This window comes from Carassius auratus, chromosome 16, assembly GCF_003368295.1.
Source record: "Carassius auratus strain Wakin chromosome 16, ASM336829v1, whole genome shotgun sequence".
In the NCBI taxonomy this organism is placed as follows: Eukaryota; Metazoa; Chordata; class Actinopteri; order Cypriniformes; family Cyprinidae; genus Carassius; species Carassius auratus.
Window position 1 is genome coordinate 3,263,350 of NC_039258.1, and position 20,503 is coordinate 3,283,852.

At 33.4% G+C, this 20,503-nt stretch overlaps 2 protein-coding genes across 4 annotated transcripts; both read left to right on the forward strand.

Moving 5' to 3' along the window:
- The first annotated feature begins 189 nt into the window (after window positions 1–189).
- On the forward strand, window positions 190–6,048 carry LOC113115769 (membrane-spanning 4-domains subfamily A member 4A). Of its 3 annotated transcripts, none has more exons than XM_026283373.1 (9): window positions 190–295; window positions 1,323–1,356; window positions 1,590–1,772; window positions 4,845–4,946; window positions 5,095–5,151; window positions 5,252–5,347; window positions 5,438–5,464; window positions 5,554–5,676; window positions 5,769–6,048. In XM_026283373.1, exons 3-9 carry the CDS (start codon window positions 1,614–1,616, stop codon window positions 5,796–5,798), a joined length of 594 nt encoding a protein of 197 aa, XP_026139158.1. In that variant the 5' UTR covers window positions 190–295; window positions 1,323–1,356; window positions 1,590–1,613; the 3' UTR covers window positions 5,799–6,048. The 3 variants fall into 3 exon arrangements, with proteins under 3 accessions (XP_026139158.1, XP_026139160.1, XP_026139159.1); XM_026283375.1 differs by having other exon boundaries at window positions 5,252–5,332; XM_026283374.1 differs by having other exon boundaries at window positions 196–295; window positions 1,323–1,349.
- A 1,134-nt stretch (window positions 6,049–7,182) lies between these two features.
- On the forward strand, window positions 7,183–19,925 carry ptdss1a (phosphatidylserine synthase 1a). Its single transcript, XM_026283376.1, has 13 exons — window positions 7,183–7,767; window positions 8,850–8,941; window positions 9,947–9,991; window positions 10,130–10,254; window positions 11,139–11,297; window positions 12,593–12,744; window positions 12,818–12,959; window positions 13,436–13,548; window positions 16,393–16,458; window positions 17,689–17,788; window positions 17,872–17,940; window positions 18,057–18,120; window positions 19,474–19,925. The coding sequence occupies exons 1-13, from the start codon at window positions 7,589–7,591 to the stop codon at window positions 19,563–19,565; spliced, it is 1,398 nt and encodes a 465-aa protein (XP_026139161.1). The 5' UTR covers window positions 7,183–7,588; the 3' UTR covers window positions 19,566–19,925.
- Window positions 19,926–20,503: the final 578 nt, after the last annotated feature.

Sequence of the window (20,503 nt, forward strand, 5' to 3'; positions counted from 1 at the left end):
TATATATATATATATATATATATATATATATATATATATATATATAAATGCAAAGTTACTGAGCGTCTTACCGAGTTGAGTTGAGTCTGTCTTCCGTGTTATAGTGGAGAGAAGATCTTTTTTTTTGATACCCAAAACCAACTTTCATGTGGTTGGTCCAAAAAAAAAAAGGAACTGTGATGTGTGAAAGTGATGTGATGAGCGTTTGAGCTGCGCTTCTCAAAGAAACTTCTCCTATCTGAACAGACAAACCTGCAGAAGCTCTTCATCTGGACTTCAATTCACTCTCCAGCTGGTAAGACATTTTAACATTAAAAGACTTGAATAAAACAACAGAACGTTGTTTACGCTTATAGATGAACAGAGTGAGTTTCAGAGACCGACAGAATTTGGCTTCTGGTTTGCTTTCGAGATCTCAGGATCTGTGTGTGTTGTTAGATAATCTCTGTATATTAACTATATTATAAATGGCTGGATTTACACCAGACTTCCTGTAGATACAGATTAAACACGCTCTCTCTGGGGATTGTGGGTGGGATTGGGGTGGGTTGACTCACTTTTCATACTTTGTTGAATAAAATTCCAACATATTACGACTAAAATGATGTGTCATCAAATGATGAGTCGATTGGCGCAGTGTTAAAAGATGAGAAGCATCTGCTAGGACTCAATTATAAGATATAAGCTCTTTAATTATGTTTTTTTACTCCTCAAACATTTGAACGGCAGAATTTTGTAAATTCATTAAAGAGAGAGAGAGAAATTATTTCGGAATGCTTTCTGAACATTCAAAAAGTGCAGTTTTTTTAAAAACGTTTTTCTTGTTTCTGCGAACGTTAGTGAAAACAATGTTACAGGATTATTGTTAAAGGAAATTTTACATTTTAGAATTTTGCAAACGTTATGGGAACGCTACTTTTGAATGTTCTCTGAACATTCCGAAAAAAAGTAAATAGTAACATTTGAATAACGTTAAAGTTACATTTTTAAAAAAGTAGCAACATTTAACAAATGAGTAAAAACATTTAAGAAAAAAGTTCCATAGATGATATACATTATTATGTTGACGTTATGAGAATGTTATTAAAGGACCGATAACTTGGAGTGAACGTTTTGTTAAAGTTACTGGAAGAACATTTGCTCAGAACTTTGACTTTTTCAATTACAGACCAAATTTAATTAACAATAAAGGTAAAAACATGTAAGAAAAAGCAGTTTCTGAATGATGTATAAATGTGTTTCGGTTAACTTTTTGAGAACATAATTAACATTACCGGAAGTATGTTTGTTCATAACTTTGACTTTTCTTTTTTTAATTACAGACAGCATTTTGTGAACAACCAGTAGTAGTAAGTAGTAAGTAATAACTTTTAAACATTTTTGCATGTGTTTAAGTAACATTTAAAAAACCAATGGGTATACAACTTTAAAAAAATGAATAAAACCTTCCATGAATGACGTATAATTGTAGCGTTTATGTGCTAATGTTGAGAATGTTATTAAAGACCAGATCACTTGGAGTGAATATTGTGTTCATAGCCTTGAGAGAACCTTGCTGGAACGTTTTCACATGTCTGTTATTTTGACAGACACAGAAAGCGTTTGGTGGAGAGATGCGCTACACGTTTAAGCCGGATGACTGTATGGTCATCACCATTCCTCTGGGAAACCTCAGGAACACCGGAGACGGTCACCTGATGCCCGAGAAATTCACCTGCATCTTCAAAGACGCTTACAAGGTCTTTCTTAAAGGACGGCCAAAGGAACTCGGGGTGCGTGCAACATTTAAATGCATAATACTACCCATGTGTTTAGTTTCCTTAAATATCTGCGGACAGAAAAGTGTTTATAGAAACACATCAAATTAGTACGGGTATTTTTATCTGGGGCATTAGTCAGTTTCAGTGGTATTTTTGGCCTGAATTCTAGTTTATTTGTGACCCTGATTCCATCACATGAGCCTTTCTGTGTTATCATTTTAAATGATAGATTTCCATCAAATGTATGCATTCTACTGACTGAGGTTAACTCAAAGAGGCCGAAAGTCTGAGAGCAGATGTGAAAATGCTTCTTTCAGTTTCAGTTTAAGAATTCCTTTCCTTACACATTCATGTCAAAATCACGAGAAGCTCTAGGTATTTAAAAATATGCTAAATATGTGCTTAGAATGTTGTGAAAAAGTTAATTTATTTCAGTAATTCAACTCAAATTGTGAAACTTAGGTATTAAATAAATGAAATGCACACAGACTGAAGTGGTTTAAGTCTTTGGTTCTTTTAATTGTGATGTTTTTAATTCACAATCTCAACAAATTAGAATATGGTGACATGCCAATCAGCTAATCAACTCAAAACACCTGCAGAGGTTTCCTCAGCCTTCAAAATGGTCTCTCAGTTTGGTTCACTAGGCTACACAATCATGAGGAAGACTGCTGATCTGACAGTTGTCCAGAAGACAATCATTGACACTCTTCACAAGGAGGATAAGACACAAACATTAATTGCCAAAGAAGCTGACTGTTCACAGAGTGCTGTATCCAAGCATGTTAACAGAAAGTTGAGTGGAAGGAAAAAGTGTGTAAGAAAAAGATGCACAACCAACTGAGAAAACCACATCCTTATGAGGATTGTCAAGCAAAATATATTCAAGAATTTGAGTGAACTTGTTTACTTAAATGGGGAGTCATCTCATTTATCATCAGTAAAATATGGAGTGCCACAAGGATCCGTCCTAGGTCCCCTTCAATTTTCAATATACATGTTGCCCTTTGGTAATATTATTAGAAAATACAGAATTAGCTTCCACTGTTATGCTGATGATACTCTGCTATATATCTCAACGAGACCAGATGAAACTTCTCAGTTATCTAAGCTAACAGAGTGTGTTAAAAATGTAAAATCGGGTTAAGACATCGGATAAGACAGAGATATTAATAATCGGACCAATAAACACTACACAGAATCTTGTAGATTACAATCTTCAACTAGACACATGTACTGTTACTTCCTCTACAGTCAAAAATCTGGGTGTTATATTAGACAGCGACTTGTCTTTTGAAAATTATATTTCCAATCTTACAAAAACTGCATTCTTCCATCTTAGAAACATTGCCAAGCTACGACACATGTTATCTGTTTCTGATGCAGAAAAGCTAGTTCATGCATTCATGACCTCTAGACTGTACTATTGTAATGCACTTCTAGGTGGTTGTCCTGCTTCGTCAATAAACAAGCTACAGGTCGTCCAAAATGCAGCAGCTAGAGTCCTTACCAGGTCAAGAAAATATGATCATATTACCCCAATTTTACAGTCTCTGCACTGGCTATCTATTATGTACCGTATCAGTTACAAATTATCATTACTTACCTATAAGGCCCTAAATGGTTTAGCTCCTGCGTACCTAACTAGCCTTCTACCACGCTACAACCCATCACGCACCCTAAGGTCACAAAACGCTGGACTTTTGGTAGTTCCTAGGATAGCAAAGTCCACTAAAGGAGGTAGAGCTTTTTCACATTTGTCTCCCAAACTCTGGAATAGCCTTCCTGATAATGTTCGGGGTTCAGACACACTCTCTCTGTTTAAATCTAGATTTTAAATGCATCCCGTGGTAACTAGGATTTACACAAGCTCCAGTCTGGATCCAGAACACCTGAGAAGAGATGATGCTGACCCTCAGAGGACCTCAGATGATGCTAACCCTGAATCAACAAACAGAACTAACAAATATTGCTACAAGTGTGACTTATCATATAATAATTAATAATTAATAATATTAATAATGTTCATCGTCTGGCTGACTACGTCGTAATTATTCTACAAATCCTGTCATACGTGCACAAACTGATAGTCACCACTTATAAGCGACTACTAAATATTGTAGGAACATAATTTTCTGTAAAGTTGCTTTGTAACGATTTGTATTGTAAAAAGCGCTATACAAATAAACTTGAATTGAATTGAACTTCACTAGGAATGCACTGAGGCTGCGGTCATTGGCATCAAGAGCCAAGGAATTGCTGAAACACAGACAACATCAGAGGCGTCTTACCTGGGATAAGGAGAAGAAGAACTGGACTGTTGCCCAGTGGTCCAAAGTCCTCTTTTCAAGATGAAAGCAAGTTTTGTATTTCATTTGGAAACCAAGGTCCTAGAGTCTGGACGAAGGGTGGAGATTGCTTGAAGTCCAGTGTTACGCTTCCACAGTCTGTGATGTTTTCAGGTGCAATGTCATCTGCTGGAGTTGGTCCATTGTGTTTTTTGAAAACCAAAGTCACTGCACCCGTTTACCAAGAATTTTTGGAGCACTTCATGCTTCCTTCTGCTGACCAGCTTTTGAAGATGCTGATTTCATTTTCCAACAGGATTTGGCTGCCAAAACCACCAAAAGTTTGTTAAATGAGCATGGTGTTGGTGTGCTTGACTGGCCAGCAAACTCACCAGACATGAACCCCAGAGAGAATCTATGGGCTATTGTCAAGAGGAAGATGAGAAACAAGAGACCAAACAATGCAGATGAGCTGAAGACCACTGTTAAAGAAACTTGGGCTTCCAGACCACCTCAGCAGTGCCAGGAAATGATCACGTCCATGTCACGCCGAACTGAGACAGTAATTAAAGCAAAAGGAGCCCTGACCAAGCATTGAGTAGATGTACAGTATCAATGCATGTTCAAAGCCAAAATCATCACAATTAAAAGAACCAAAAACTTAAACTACTTCAGTCTGTGTGCACTGAATGAACTTTCCCACAACTTTTCCACCTCAACTTTCCACCTTTACTTTATCCAGGTTTATCATGGAAAACATATCGTGATCTGACTGTTTTTTTATTTGTCGTTTCAGGCGGCTCAGCTCAGCATCGGAGTGTTTGTCATTTGCATCGGCAGCCTCCTTACTCATGAATACGGTCCGCCCCATCTAGTGTACACCCTAACTAGTGCCCTGGTGAGTACACAAGAGATCCTGTCTGCAATTATCACAGCTCGTTCTCCAGCTTTCATCAGTGTAAACACACACACACACACACACACACACACACATCTCTGAATATTCAAGATGATGCAATATCTGTGTTTTAACTATTTATTTTCAGTTCATTGCAAGTGGGATTCTGTCATTTGCAGCTGGAAATTCTCCATTCATGCCTGTGGTGAGTAACCAAATATTGTTCATAACCTTTTATTTTTGTTATTTTTTATCATGACAAAAACATAATTTAACTATTTATCTTCTTGTTTTCGTTCTGAAAGGTGAAACTGTCCTTCATATTCAACATTATCAGCCTTTTCTGGTCAATCACAGCTATAGTTCTCTGTTCATTACTAGGCAATGTAAGTTGGCATTTGGTAATTTGTGATTTTTCATAACTTCATAACTTATTGAAGCCAGAGTTTCAGCAATGTCCATACATATATTTCATTTATTTGATTTTACAGCATGACAGCCCAGGTTACAACACAAGGGTAAGTTATAGCAAACAGGCATTTACACACACTTAAGAACTGATGTCATTGTTGATATTATTGTTATTGATTGCCATCTTTTTCTCCAGGACAACATGTTTGTGGGTCTGAAGGTGGTGATCGGTGTCTTGTGTGGGCTGGAGTTGATTCTGGCTCTGATTCTGATCTTCTGGGAGAGTAAAGCTGTGTGCCGATCTCACTTCAACACTCTGGTAATTTAACATTCGGATTAAAAACAACAAAACATGCTGAACAATGTTCAAACACACTGAAATCTCTTTTGTATGTCTTTGTTTCAACGCAGCCATTGATCTCCATCAAGCAAGAGGCTTGATCAGACGAATGAGATCGAGGACAAATTACCCATTTGTGAATGAACTGTAATGACATCTGAATTGAATGTGTATATAAATGCCTGTTTAATGCCTTTTTCTACAGTGTCAGGGTCATGGGTTTTAATAGATCAAATGTTTAGCATGAATGTACTGTAAATTGCTGTATAAACATGTTTGCCAAATGCATAAATGTAAATGTGCCACAAGTTTTGCATTTGCTCACTATTAAAGTACTGAGTACTGTTTACCTCTCATTGTCTGTTTTTGCAATACTGGATAGCAATCTGTCAAGCTACTGTGTGTATATATATATATATATATATATATATATATATATATATATATATATATATATATATATGTGTGTGTGTTTGACCCTGGAGCACAAAACCAGTCATAAGGGTCAATTTTTTTAAATTGAGATTTATGCATCATTTAAATAAAAGCTGAATAAATAAGCTTTCCACTGATGTATGGTTTGTTAGGAGGACATTATTTTTCTGAGATACAACTATTTAAAAATCTGGAATCTGAGGGAGCAAAAAAATCTAAATATTGAGAAAATCACCTTTAAAGTTGTTCAGATGAAGTTCTTAGCAATGCATATTACTAAACAGGAATTATGTTTTTATATTTTTACGGTAGGAAATTTACTAAATATCTTCATGGAACATGATGTTTACTTAATATCCTAATGGTTTTTGGAATAAAAGACAAATTGATCATTTTGACCCATATAATGTATTGTTGGCTATTGCAACAAATATACCTGTGTGACTGATGACTGTGTGTGAATATATGTGTGTGTGTGTGTGTGTGTATACAGGATGCGATTTGTGTACTGTGTATATTTATTATTTAGGGTATATAAATAAATGCAAACACATGCATGCATATATTTCAGTAAAATATGTAATGTTTATACAATAAATATAATTGTTTATAATATATATTTAATGAATATAAATATAAACATGTAAATAAAAAAATTAATGTATTTTCAAAATATATACTGTGTGTATATATATACACATAATAAATGGGACAGCACTTATATTATATATATATATATATATATATATATATATATATATATATATATATATATAACATATTTGCTGGCATGGCTCGTGTTTGTTAGTTCTTTGGTATAAAAACCCGCAGCTGCTGCTGACCATGAATATGTGTGATGTTCAGGAGGTGCTAAGATACAAAACCCAACCACAACACAGTTCATTGTTCAGTAAACAGTTCATTTGCAAAAACAGATAACTCAAAAATAATGTAACACTCATGCAATTGTAATGATATTTTTCCAGAAAGTGCCAACTTTATGTGCAAACTTTAAAAAAAATAATCAAGTGCACTTTTCTCTATTTTTTGGGTCCACTTTGTGATTGAGGAAAGCGCAATGCCACGTTTGCCACTGTTGGTGTAAATGACACTCAACACAACAGTGTGACCTTCAGCGCGTGAGAAACTCGAGACCCGCTTTACGTTTTGACCCTTTCGGCTTGCCATACTGGCTGAACGCCTAGCACTGCATGCAAACCAATGAAAATGCAGGAACATGTCTGTTTTCCCCTCTAAAGTGTGTGCCATCTTTCCGTTCCGTGCATGCATCTCTCTCCCCGAGCAGCTGATTGTGTTGTGCGTGCATTAGGAACCGGATTGCACACATGCATGGCCGTCATCCGGGTTGCATTCGTGCCGCAGACGCCAGAGAGGGAGAGAGAGCCGCTCACATCGCGGTAAATCAAAGGTGAAGCCAGGACAGAGAGGAAAAGGAATGGCGTCCGCGCTCGGCTCCGGGACTCTAACTAAAGATGATGTGAAATACTGGATGCATTTCCGCATGATCAACGAGCAGCAGGTGGAGGACATCACCATCGACTTCTTCTACAAGCCTCACACCATCACCCTGCTCACATGCGCCGTGCTCAGCCTCATGTACTTCGCGTTTACGCGGTGAGTGACGCACAACGCCAATGTCACACAAAGAACCGCAATGAGGTCATGTTATGGCAACAAGACATCGCGCAAGTGATCATGTTATCTAAATCTGAATTGGCTGGCTTTTAGTGCGTTTTTGTTTCGCTGGGATCACCTATGTGTTATTAGTCTCCTACTCTATGATCTTCTACGGTCTTTCATTTCCGGGAAAACGAATAAATTTTTTGATGACGTCACCGCGCATTTAGGGGCGTGTTTAGTTAGCTCGATACCATTTTTTTTAGTGTGTTGTTTAGTGTGTTTTCTTTTCTCTTTTTTTTGTGACCTGATCATCACTCTTTTGTGTGTTAAACACAATCTACCACATACAACTTAAGTGTAAAGAAAATCAGCAAATTTATATAATCAAAATCTATGATAATAATACTATTAGGTTACTTTTAATAATATTAAAAGTTACTCTAGGGAAATCGTTAGTGCACGATAATTGTATAAAATCTAAATATTTAGTGAAGAAAATAACTATTTAGTGGGGAACAAATAAAAGTGAATAAGTGTAGGGCTAAATGTTGTAAAATGTTAAACATTGCTCTTTGTATTGTTGTAAAATACATTCATGAAAAACAAGTATCATAATATATTAATAAATTAATGGATCTACTGTTAAATTAATAGACTTTTCTTTTAATTGTATAGTACAGTAATGACGCAGCATTTGTGCTTGTTTTATTTCAGTTTCTTAAACAAAATGAAAATCAATTTATCATTTCTGTTTATTTCTGTAAGTAGATCATTTCTTATATTCTATTTTTATCTTTTATATTCTATTTATACCAGTCTCACAGTTACACTTTAAAATACAGTAATAAAATTAGTCCAATTTGTGATGGGTTTTCTTGGGTGTAAACAAAAGTGGTAGTTTCCATGCTGTCACTTCCAGACTCTTATAACATCATCGTCTACAGAAATGTCAAGAACCTATTTTTCTGCTGTGCATTCATTCTCTGTTTGCATCTTCTGGTCTGTATGTGTATGTAGTGGATTGTGAAACACTTGTGCAGGGTTTTTCAGTGTGTGACCACATGTTTCCGTTGCAGAGATGATGGAAACCCTGACAGTAACCTGTGGGTGGGTCTCATCCTGGTCATCTCCTTCTTCTTGATCATCAGCGTTCTCGCCTTCCCCAATGGTAAAAGTCTTGAAGTCATGCTGAAGATCTCTTTTAGATATACTTTTTTTATTTTTTATGATGACCTTGGTGACGCATTGTGTTCAGGTTCATAATAGGACTCCAACAAATTATTAGTTTGATAACCTGAGCTTATAACACCTGCTGCAGTGATGCAATGACTTTACCAATCAGCGATTGGCTCTTTCATTTAGAAGGCGGGACTATTCCCCCATAATGTGCGTTATGTTTTTTCCCATTCACAAATATATGACAGATCCGTTTTGGTATTACATCCCAATTCGCATACTGTCCATCCTTAATAGTATCCAAAAATAGAATTAGTATGTGCCAAATCAGAGTATGTTGAAAAAAATATGCCAAAGATTCCCCTACTTGAGATTACAATTCTTTAATCTTATTAAAATTCGTTAATTTGATTTAAAAGTGCAGATCAACGCGCACTCTAATGGCTATTATTGCCCACAACACATTGCATGGTGGACGAGGGTTCCATTAGAACTACAAAAAAGTGTTTAAGAACTACAAAAATGGCGGATATGCGAGACTGACGGACAGGCAGAGAAAGGGCTTCGTGTGATAAATCTAACTTGTTAAAAATGTTATGCGCTTTATATTTAATCTGTAGCAACACTATAAACTTTTAAAATGATGCGTTAGGTCGTTAACTTTTTTAAATGCATCATGCAAATATATGAAGAGAGGTCTCGGCATTTCTCTCCAATACGACATTTTGAGAAAGTTATGACGAAATAGTACAGTATGTACCAAAGCTTGCCTACCATTCTGCTACATACTCAAAAGTATGTAGTTTTTCTTCACAGAAAGAGTGGTATTTGTTTACATAACGCTGTGGGGCTGAATATGGTCTTGCTCTACAGCGCCACAGTGGTCAAACCGCGTCATTGCAGGCCCTTACATTTCATATGAGACGATAAAAATACTTATCAATGCTTTTTTTATTGTCTATGATGTCAACTAATAACCCTCTTTGTCTTTTTTCAGGTCCGTTCACAAGACCCCATCCAGCAGTGTGGCGTATAGTGTTCGGTGAGTGCATCAGACGCTTGTTTTGGAAGTCTGGTAATACAGATGAATAATTAATGATGAAAGGGCAGTTCTGAGCGGTTGGGTTTGTAGGTTGGTGTGTTTCTCGTTTCTGAAGGGTGTGTTTGTGTGGTTGTGCAGGATTGAGTGTGCTGTACTTCCTCTTCCTGGTTTTCATCATCTTCCTGAACTGGGAGCAGGTCAAGTCTCTCATGTTCTGGCTGGATCCCAATCTGCGCTATGCCAAACGGGAAGCTGACATCATGGTCAGTGACGGTCAGCGAGATCTGACCCACTTCGGTTGTTAAAGGATTAACTCACGAATGCATTGTGTTCATAAAATTCTCTTCTGCCAGTGCTCAGAAATTAGGGTCAGTGTAGTTAGCTAAAAGATATTCTGTACTTACTGCTTATTGCACTTCTGGCTAGATGCTAACTGCATTTCCTTGCCTTGTACCTTACATGTGCAGTGACAATAGTTGAATCTAATCTAATAATAATGAAGTAATGAAAAAAACATGCTTTTTAAAATTAATCAAACTATTATTATTATAATGTTTTTGTTGTTGTTGTTAAATACAGAATCCAGTAAAATTTCAAATATGCTAAAATTTTAATAAGATGCTGAAAAAGTAAGACAATATTTTTATAATTTAATATTTAATAAAATACTATTTAAATCAAATATTCAAAATATGGCAAGTTACAGAAAAATAATTTAAGGACAAATTGAGGATGAATATTAAATGCACATTTTATTTATTTAATTACTTATGCATTGTTTTTGATTATTAAAATTAAATCAAACATTTTATTATTAAAATTAGATTAAAACAGTATCCAGAATAAAAAATAAATACATTTAAAATGGTGAATGAATTGAAAATATAAAGTTTAATTTATTACTGCTCATAAGTTGCCAAAGCACCATCTCTCATTCTTTAAATTACTAAAACTAAAATTGTAAAGAAAAAACCATGTAAAGTTACTAAAACTTTTAAAATGAAAACAGAAAATATAAAAATCTTGATTATACTTAAATAACACCATCACAAGTTTCAGACGGATGCACTGTGTTCAGTTTAACAGTCTTATGACCTCCAGTGCCTTTAAGCGTGTGTTAAACTGATACTGTGGTGATGATTGACAGGAGTATGCCGTGAACTGTCATGTGATCACCTGGGAGCGAATCCTCAGCCACTTCGACATCTTCGCCTTCAGTCACTTCTGGGGCTGGGGCATGAAGGCTCTGCTGATCCGCAGCTATGGCCTGTGCTGGACCATCAGCATCACATGGGAGCTGACCGAGGTAACACACTAATGCATGCAGGACAAATAATGCATTACCATGTTCCATGCTTTCATTTTACCACAATATATGATGCTTCACCCCTAATGACCGTCTCATTATGTTCGCTGGAAAATGAAAGGAATAGTTACATTTCATTTGATTCCATATAAAAAAGTTTCATGCATTCTTTTGATTACACTTTATTTATATATAATAAATGTATATTAAATACTAAAACACGGAATCGGGATCAATTAAAAGGACAACAAAGAATTTAATTGAGATGAAATAATTATCTGAAATAATAAAAATAAATAAACATTCAGATTTTTATTTAGTTTTACTTGATCTACTAAAAAAACTAAAACTGAACTGAAATAAAATAATAAAGGGAACTATATAGACATCTTAATGAAGACAAAAACACATCAAATGATAAAAACCTTTTAAATTTAATTGATTACATTTTATTTTTTAAATTAGTTATATTAAATATTAAAGCAGTCAACACGGAATTTCTAAATATATATATATATATATATATATATATATATATATTGTAATCTACAAGATTCAGTTTAGTGTTTTTTGGTCCAATAATTAATATCTCTGTCTTATCCGAATTTAATTGGAGAAAATTATTTGTCATCCAATCTTTTACATTTTTAACACACTCTGTTAGCTTAGATAATTGGGAAGTTTCATCTGGTCTCCTTGAGATATATAGTTGACTATCATCAGCATAACAGTGGAAACTAATTCTGTATTTTCTAATAATATTATTATAAGGGGCAACATGTATATTGAAAATAGCAGAGGACCTAGGACAGAGCCTTGTGGCACTCCATATTTTACTGGTGATAAATGAGATGACTCCCCATTTAAATAAACAAAATGGTAGCGATCGGACAGGTAGGATCTAAACCATCTTAGAGCCTGCCCTTGAATACCTGTATAGTTTTGTAATCGATCTATGAGTATGTCATGATCTATGGTGTCAAACGCAGCACTAAGATTGAGTAAAACTAGCACGATATATGCTCATGATGTGTTAATAATCACTACTAACACCTTTGTTTACTTCTGTGTGTTGGAACCACAACTGTTTCTGAGGACCTACATTGTTTTTAGGAAGAATACTGTTTTTATTAATATCATTACACTTATGTGCTCTGTTTTTATTTCGTGAAGCCTAACTAGGTATATGGAATAACCGGTTTATAAAAGCAGTAAGCTCCGTGAAGCCGTGGCTTTATTGCTTTAGTTCCAGCTTCACATTGTTTATTAGAAACATTCTAAATCTCTCCGTGCAGCTGTTCTTCATGCATCTTCTTCCGAATTTCGCCGAGTGCTGGTGGGATCAGGTCATCCTGGATATCCTGCTGTGTAACGGAGGCGGGATCTGGCTGGGAATGACCGTCTGCCGCTTCCTGGAGATGCGCACGTATCACTGGGCGAGCATCAAGTAAGAAACCCCTCAAACACTGCCTTCTGAGAGCATCCGTCAGAGACTGAACGAGTGTGTTTGTGCTGCACAGAGACATCCACAGCACCACGGGGAAGATCAAGCGCGCCGCTCTACAGTTCACGCCGGCCAGCTGGACATACGTGCGCTGGCTCGACCCCAAATCCTCCTTACAGAGAGTGATGGGAGTCTATCTGTTCATGATCATCTGGCAGGTCGGTCCATCCGCTTCTCTATCAGCCAGTGCTGAGAAATAAAACACTTCACTGGGGCACTGACTTCTTACAGTTTATACTCAAAAATTAAAACAGAAAACATTGAGGTAAAAATACAGTGCATTTAATAGCGCAATTTCATTGATTTTTAGTGGGAGTGACCTTTATATAATTAATAAAATAATTGTTCTTATTTGAGTTATTTCTGTTTGTTTAGCAATCCCAGAATGCACTGTGGAAAACAAAACGATAATAAAAAATGGCAGATAAAAAAAAAAAAAAAATCAAGTTGAGTCTCATATTTATAAATATATTAAATTAAACACCAATTTTTCAATATTTCTCACTTCCTCTTTCATTTTTTTTCTCCAAATTAAATAGTAAGAAATAATAATAAATATATTTAATTAAATGCCAATTTATCAATATTTCTCACTTAATTTTTTTTGTTTTTCTCCAAATTATATGATATGAAGCTGACGGAGCTCAACACGTTCTTCCTGAAGCACATCTTCGTGTTCCCAGCATGCCACGCTCTCAGCTGGTGCAGGATCCTGTTCATCGGGATCATCACGGCTCCTACTGTACGGTAAGAACAATCACATTCATCTGGCTTCCATACTCTGATGTATTTTAGAGGAAAACGAGGAAAAATGCAGGATGGGACTTGATTTTTATCCACTGGAAATAGATAAAAATGACAAAATGAAACTAGTTACATCTTTAAAATTTATTAAAATGGAGTAAAAAAAAATTAAAAATAATAATAATATAAAAATAGTATATAATAAAACAAAATGTAACGTCCGAACACTTGAATATTTAATTAAATCGTAATATAAAATTGTAATAAAAAAATACAAAAACTGATAATTAAATTTTATAATATATAAATATGAAAACAATCTAATTAAAATATAATGCCTGCACACCGGATCTATTAAATAAATCATAAAAATGTAAAATTAAAATGGCTAAAAAAAAAATTAAATAAAATTTAAATCGTATTAATATACAAAAAAATCAAAAAAAAAACATAATGCCTGCATACCTGAATCATAAATTAAATCTTACAAATGTGATTAAAGTTGAGTAAAATGTAAAGAAATTTAATTAATAAAATAAAAAATTATACATGTAAAAACAATATATAATAAATCTAAATGTAATAAAATAAATACAAATGTGAAATTGAAATTGACTAAAAAATTACATACAAATTGATACAAATTATTTTTATATAAAACAATGTAATAAAAATGTAGCCTTATTGTAAATAAAAATAAAATAAAAATGTAATGCCCACACACCTGAATCATTAATTAAATCAGAAAAATATCAAATTGAAATTGATTAAAAATTTAATAAAAACTGATACAAAATAATAGTGTAATATAATTTAAAAACAATCTATATAATATAATTTAAAAACAATCTATATATGTATATGTATGCCTGCTCACCTGAATTAATTCAAGTTTAAAATTGTGATTAAAATTGAGTAAAAATGTTAAACAAGTAAATTAATAAAATAATAAATAATGAATATAAAAACCATATATAAAGAACTAAATGTAATGTGCATAGACCTGAATCAGTAATTATTATTATATAAACATGTGAAAAGTGCATTCGATCGAAGAACTGACCTTTAACCCTCTGGGGTTCTTAGGTCATTTATGACCCGAAATTTTTTTTTAAAAAAATGTTACAAATCGTAGCTTCATCGGAATGGTCCGAAACTTGGTGACTTTTTTGGTACTTGGTATATGAACACCCCAAAAAATTGGGGACAGGATTTTAAAAGTCTAAGTGGTCGTAAAAAAAATAGTCACACTCAGGGTCTTCGGGTCAAAAATGACCCGACATAGGAAATGAATGGGAAATTTGCAAAAATATGAAAATACTGAGTTTTTTTGTGTGTACAATCTACAAATCAGCCACGATGCAGAAAAAAAGCATACAACAGTGAAGGGGTGAATCTCTAAAACATCAAGAGTGCAAAACAGACAAAAAAATTCACACACACACACACACACACACTTTTACACACAAAAACACACACAAATGAAAGTATCATTGCAAAAGCTAATTTTGGGAAATGTGTGAAATAAAAGAAATTATTCATCAATGTAAGAAATAAAGTGCACAGCAATAAAAGCATGAGGCTGTAAGCCATCAAGGTTGCAAAATAGACACACTCACTCACACACACACACACACACACACACACACACATAGGGAAATATGAGACTGGTGAAACTGTAACAGAGATATGTGAGAATATGTGAAATAAAATCAATGAATCAAATAAAGGGGAGACATTGGATCCAAAATGCAAAAGTCACACACCATGTCTCTCTCTTGAACACACACACACACACACACAAACACACACACACAAGCACGTGTGCACACACGCACGCACACACGCACAAACAGAGTAAGGTCAAAGGATGGAATTCTTCCCTAGTAACCTCCAGGCCTATTCGAGCGACCCAGGCCCAGCGTGACACTTTTTTTATTTTTCTATTTTCCATTTACATGTACTGTTTGAAAATGATTATACGTTTGCTGTTATTTTTGTTTTTTGTTCATAATTGCTGTTGGCAATTTTGAAGAGTTACTGTTCATTGAATTGCAAAAAATAATTTTAATGGAAATGTTTATAATAAAAGGTAAATAAAAATATGTTATGATTTAAATAATGTCATTTTTTTTATTAAGTTAGAATTAAAACAATGGGTAACAAAATGCTTTCCATTTGTTCTCTTTCTAGTGCAATGTTCAGGTTTGACTGTATTATAAAGTAAAACTGGCACTTGAAATTACCATTTAAATCAACCAAACAAAAAAAAAAAAAAAAAACTTGACAAAAATAGTCTTTGAGAATCTGTGATTATATATTAAAATCCACAACCTGAAATAAATAGGCAAATATGTGCAAAAATCACTAGAATTCACAAGCCTTTCTACAGAGAGCTGTACATTCTCTCTAGTGGTAAAAATGTGCTATTGCATGATAAAAATGCTTAATTTGTCCACCAGATGGCACCAATCTAATTTCAAAAATTGTTTTCTATAGGCCTTGGCTGTACTTTAAAATAAAATACAGCATTAATAAAAATAAAATAAAATACATATATATATAAATTTTCTATTATATTCAATGGGAAAAAATGGATCATAATTACTGCATAAAAATTCATTATTCATTATTATTATCATAAAATTCTCTCAAAACACAAAAAAGAAAGAAAAAATATTATTGAACAAAAATACATTTGATTGATTTTACTGAAAAAAAGTATACCTGAATCCCGGCCTCTGGGTCATTTTTGACCCGAAGGTCCTGAGTGTGACTCATAAATGAAGAACCCCAGAGGGTTAAAATGTTCCCGTCTCTCTCTGTGTTCTGTCCTGTGGTGTTTAGGCAGTATTACGCCTATCTGACGGACACTCAGTGCAAGCGGGTCGGGACTCAGTGCTGGGTGTTTGGGTGAGTCTGAGCGCATTCTAATCGAAAACACAATGAGATCGGAGATATCTTTACCTCACATCCTTCTGCTTCATGGTGCACGATTAAAGTCCAGAGCTGCACGAGAATATATTGAAATAAAACTGATATTGCTTGGTGCATTTGTCAAATGCATGTGAGATTAATGTATTCGGCTTCACTCTGATGAATAAAATCATGAGTATAATTATATATATTTTTATTAGTGCTGTCAAATTATTATTCGGGATTAATTGCATCTAAAATGAAAGTTTTTGATTGCATTATATATGTGTGTGTACTGTGTATATGAATACACACATACAGTATATATTTAGAAAATGTATTTACATGCATATTTATATTCATATAATTTATTTTTATATATATATATATATATATATAAATATTTAACATATAAACAAAATATTTTTCATGCATGTGTTTGTATTTATATATGTACATAATAAATATACGTCTATGTGAACAAATACTTTTATTTGAGATGTGATCAATCACGATTAATTATTTGACAGCACTTATTATATATAAAAAATGTATTAATATGTCATGCAAGTTTGGACACTGTGCAGTATTCATATATGGTTTAGGGTTAAAAAAATTAAGAAATTAAATATTTTTTTGTAATTTTACATTAAAACTATTATTTTACAGTATTATGTTAATATATATTAGTGCTGTCATCCAAAATAAGTTTTGCTTACATCATTTTATTTATTATGTATATATAAATACAAACACATGCATGTATGCATATATATATATATATATATATATATATATATATATATATATATATATATATATATATATATATAATAAAATATTATAATATAAATGTTAATGTTAATATTTTCTAAATATATATACTGAATTTGTGTATTTATTTATTAAACTAAAATTTATAATGGATGTGATATAAAATGTTTATACATTTAAAGTATTTGTTTATAATATAAATTATATTAATATAAATATATGCATGGTAATATTTTCAAAATACATACAATATGTGTTTGTGTGTTTATACTATTAGTATAATTTTTTTCAGCCTTTTTTAATCATTATTTGTTTTATGCAGATTTTTTATGCAGCAGCACTGACTCTAGAATGATGCCATTTTCCCAAATATATCTGTTCAAGTCATCTGGGGAAATTTCATTGCATTATCTCTTGCAAATAAATGAAATCTCATGAATCACTGTGCTGCAGGGCGATCGCGTTCCTGGAGGCCTTGGCGTGCATCAAATTCGGACAAGACTTGTTTTCCAAGACGCAGGTGTTGTATGTGTTCCTGTGGCTCTTGTGTTTGGTGAGTTCCCGCGCTCTGACGTCTCTGTGCAGTGTTTGCGTCAGTGTTTCAGTGCTGAAGTGACGCTGTGTGTGTGTCTGAAGGTCTTCACCACGTTCCTGTGTCTGTACGGGATGGTCTGGTTTGCTGAGAACTACGGGCCCCGACAGAAGGTGACTAAATGTAACTGCAGAGATGTTTAAAGGTTTATTTGTGTATTCTGCAAAACTTTGAGTAAGCGGTTGAAACTTGAAGCTTGAAATGATCTGGTGATGTTTGGACTCTGTAGAGCTTCTCGGAGTGTGAGGACAGTAACTACACGGAGTCTGGAGACGCTGCGTCTGGAAGCAGAGGTACAGAAACATCCGGATGATTATTAATGCTTGGTTTACAGAAGCACTGAATGAAAGCTGTAGTGTTCTGACCTCTTGTGGTGAACCTGCAGAAACACAAGACTACTAGACTACTGCTTACTGAACACCAGATATATACTGACACGATTTTATTGATTGATTTTATATATATATATATGACACTGGAAATTGAAGATTAAGTCAAACATATTATTGTTGCACATTTTGGCAAATGTATTAGATAATCCAGGTGGTTTTATTATGCTATTTATTTATTATTATTATTAATTTTTTTTGTCATTAAATATCTTTTTTATTATTTTGAATTAATTTGTGTTTGTATTTTCTATTTTTCATTTTAAGTTGAAAGTTTTAGTAACTCTTTTTGTCATTTTCAAGATATCTTTATAAATATGTGTGTGTGTGTGTTAGTGTGTTTACCATTGGATATCTTTTTTATTATTTTCTATTTAATTTGAAAGTTTTTTTTATATATTTTGAATAAGTCTTTGACGCTTTTATTAGATATATCTTTTAGATTTTTTTCATTTATTTTTATTTTAGTATTTTCCATTTTTCAATTTTAGATTTTTTTGTCAATTTCATGAAATATCTTTTTTTTATATTTTGAATTTGTTTTTATTTGTTCCCTTTTCTGTGTATTTTGAAAGTTTTCCTAATTTTGTGGTGTTCTTTTGTCAATTTGTCATTTATTAATATTTTGATTTAGTTTTATTTATTTTAATAACAGTTAAAGTTTTAATGATTTTGTTTGGCTATTTTTGTCATTTGTGTTATATATATATATATATATATATATATATATATATATATATATATATATATATATATATATATATATATATATATATATATATATATTCTAAATTAGTTTTTATTTGATGTATTTTCAATGAAAAAATACTTTCAGTTGTTTAAAGTCATTTTAAGTAGATATAATTTAAAATAAAATATTTGTAAGTTTTTATTTTGATATTTTCAATTATTATTGTAAAGATTTTATTTATTTATGCATTACAGACTAGCTGAAAAAGTAGTAATAAAATTTATAATAATTTTTTTTTTTGTATGTGTTTTTCTGGTTTTAGTTCATGATAATAATCCTTACAGTCAATGCATATAGTAGGTTTGCATGCTATATACAGTATAAAACTAGTATATCTGCAGAAATGGTCAAATATCATCATGCAATTGTGAAATATCCAGTCAAGTTGATTTGTTTCCTTCTCGATCTTTGCAATCATGCATGCATTATACGTTGTGCGTTCTGTGCATGAACTGAAACATACGCACCAGTGTTTTCTGTCACATTGTAATGCGTTTGTGCTTTAGGGGAGTTTGAGGCGGACAGCACGACTTCCTCTTCCACCAGGAAACGGAGGGACTCGGGAAATAACAGAAGCATCAACGGCGTGGAGAAATAAGGCCGACTTTTGCACAGGTGTTGCTCCTGTTAGCAGAGGGAACATCAGATGACTGTGATGATGATGATGATGATGATGATGAAGCAAGGCCCTTTTTAAAGGCAATAATGTGTGTCTGGTGATTAGTTAGCGAGCTCACTTCACCTGTTGAACTACAGAGACTAGTTAACCAGGTTAGATCCCAAGCAGTGCTGGTATTTTCAGTCGCATGCGTGACTCGTCTCAGTTCTGGATTTGATGTCACCGCTGTATTTTACTGTATGCAGCCGATTTCAGAGTATGTTATGCATATCATAATGTGTTTACATTTTAAAGTCAACATGATATCAGAATATACCTTCATAAAACACGTTATTATTGTGCATTCTGCTGGTGCATGTTCTTTCAAATGATTTTCTTTTAGTGATAAATGTATATTTAGAGTTTGGGGTTGTTAGGAATTTTTATGTTTTTTTTATGTTTTTGAAAGAAGTCTCTTCTGCTCAAAAAGGCTGCATTTATTTGATCAAAAATATAGTTAAAAATGTGAAATAGTATTGAAATTTAAAATAACTGTTTTCTAAGTGAATATCTGTTAAAGTGTAATTTATTTCTGCGATGCTCTGCTGTATTTCCAGCATCATTCCTCCAGTCTTCAGTGTCACATGATCTTCAGAAATCATGAAAATATGATGATTTACTGCTCAAGAAACATTTCTGATTATTATCAATGTTGCACACAGTTGTGCTGCACAATATTTTTGTGGAAAACGTGATGCATTTATTTGAAAACAGAAATCATTTGCAACATTATAAATGTTTTTAATTGCACTTTTGATCAATTTAATGCATCCTTGATGATGAAAAGCATTTCTTTCTCACAAATAAAATCTTACTGACCCCAAACATCTGAACGCTAAAGTGCATCAGGTTCTGGAGATAAAATGGTTTGCTTGTCT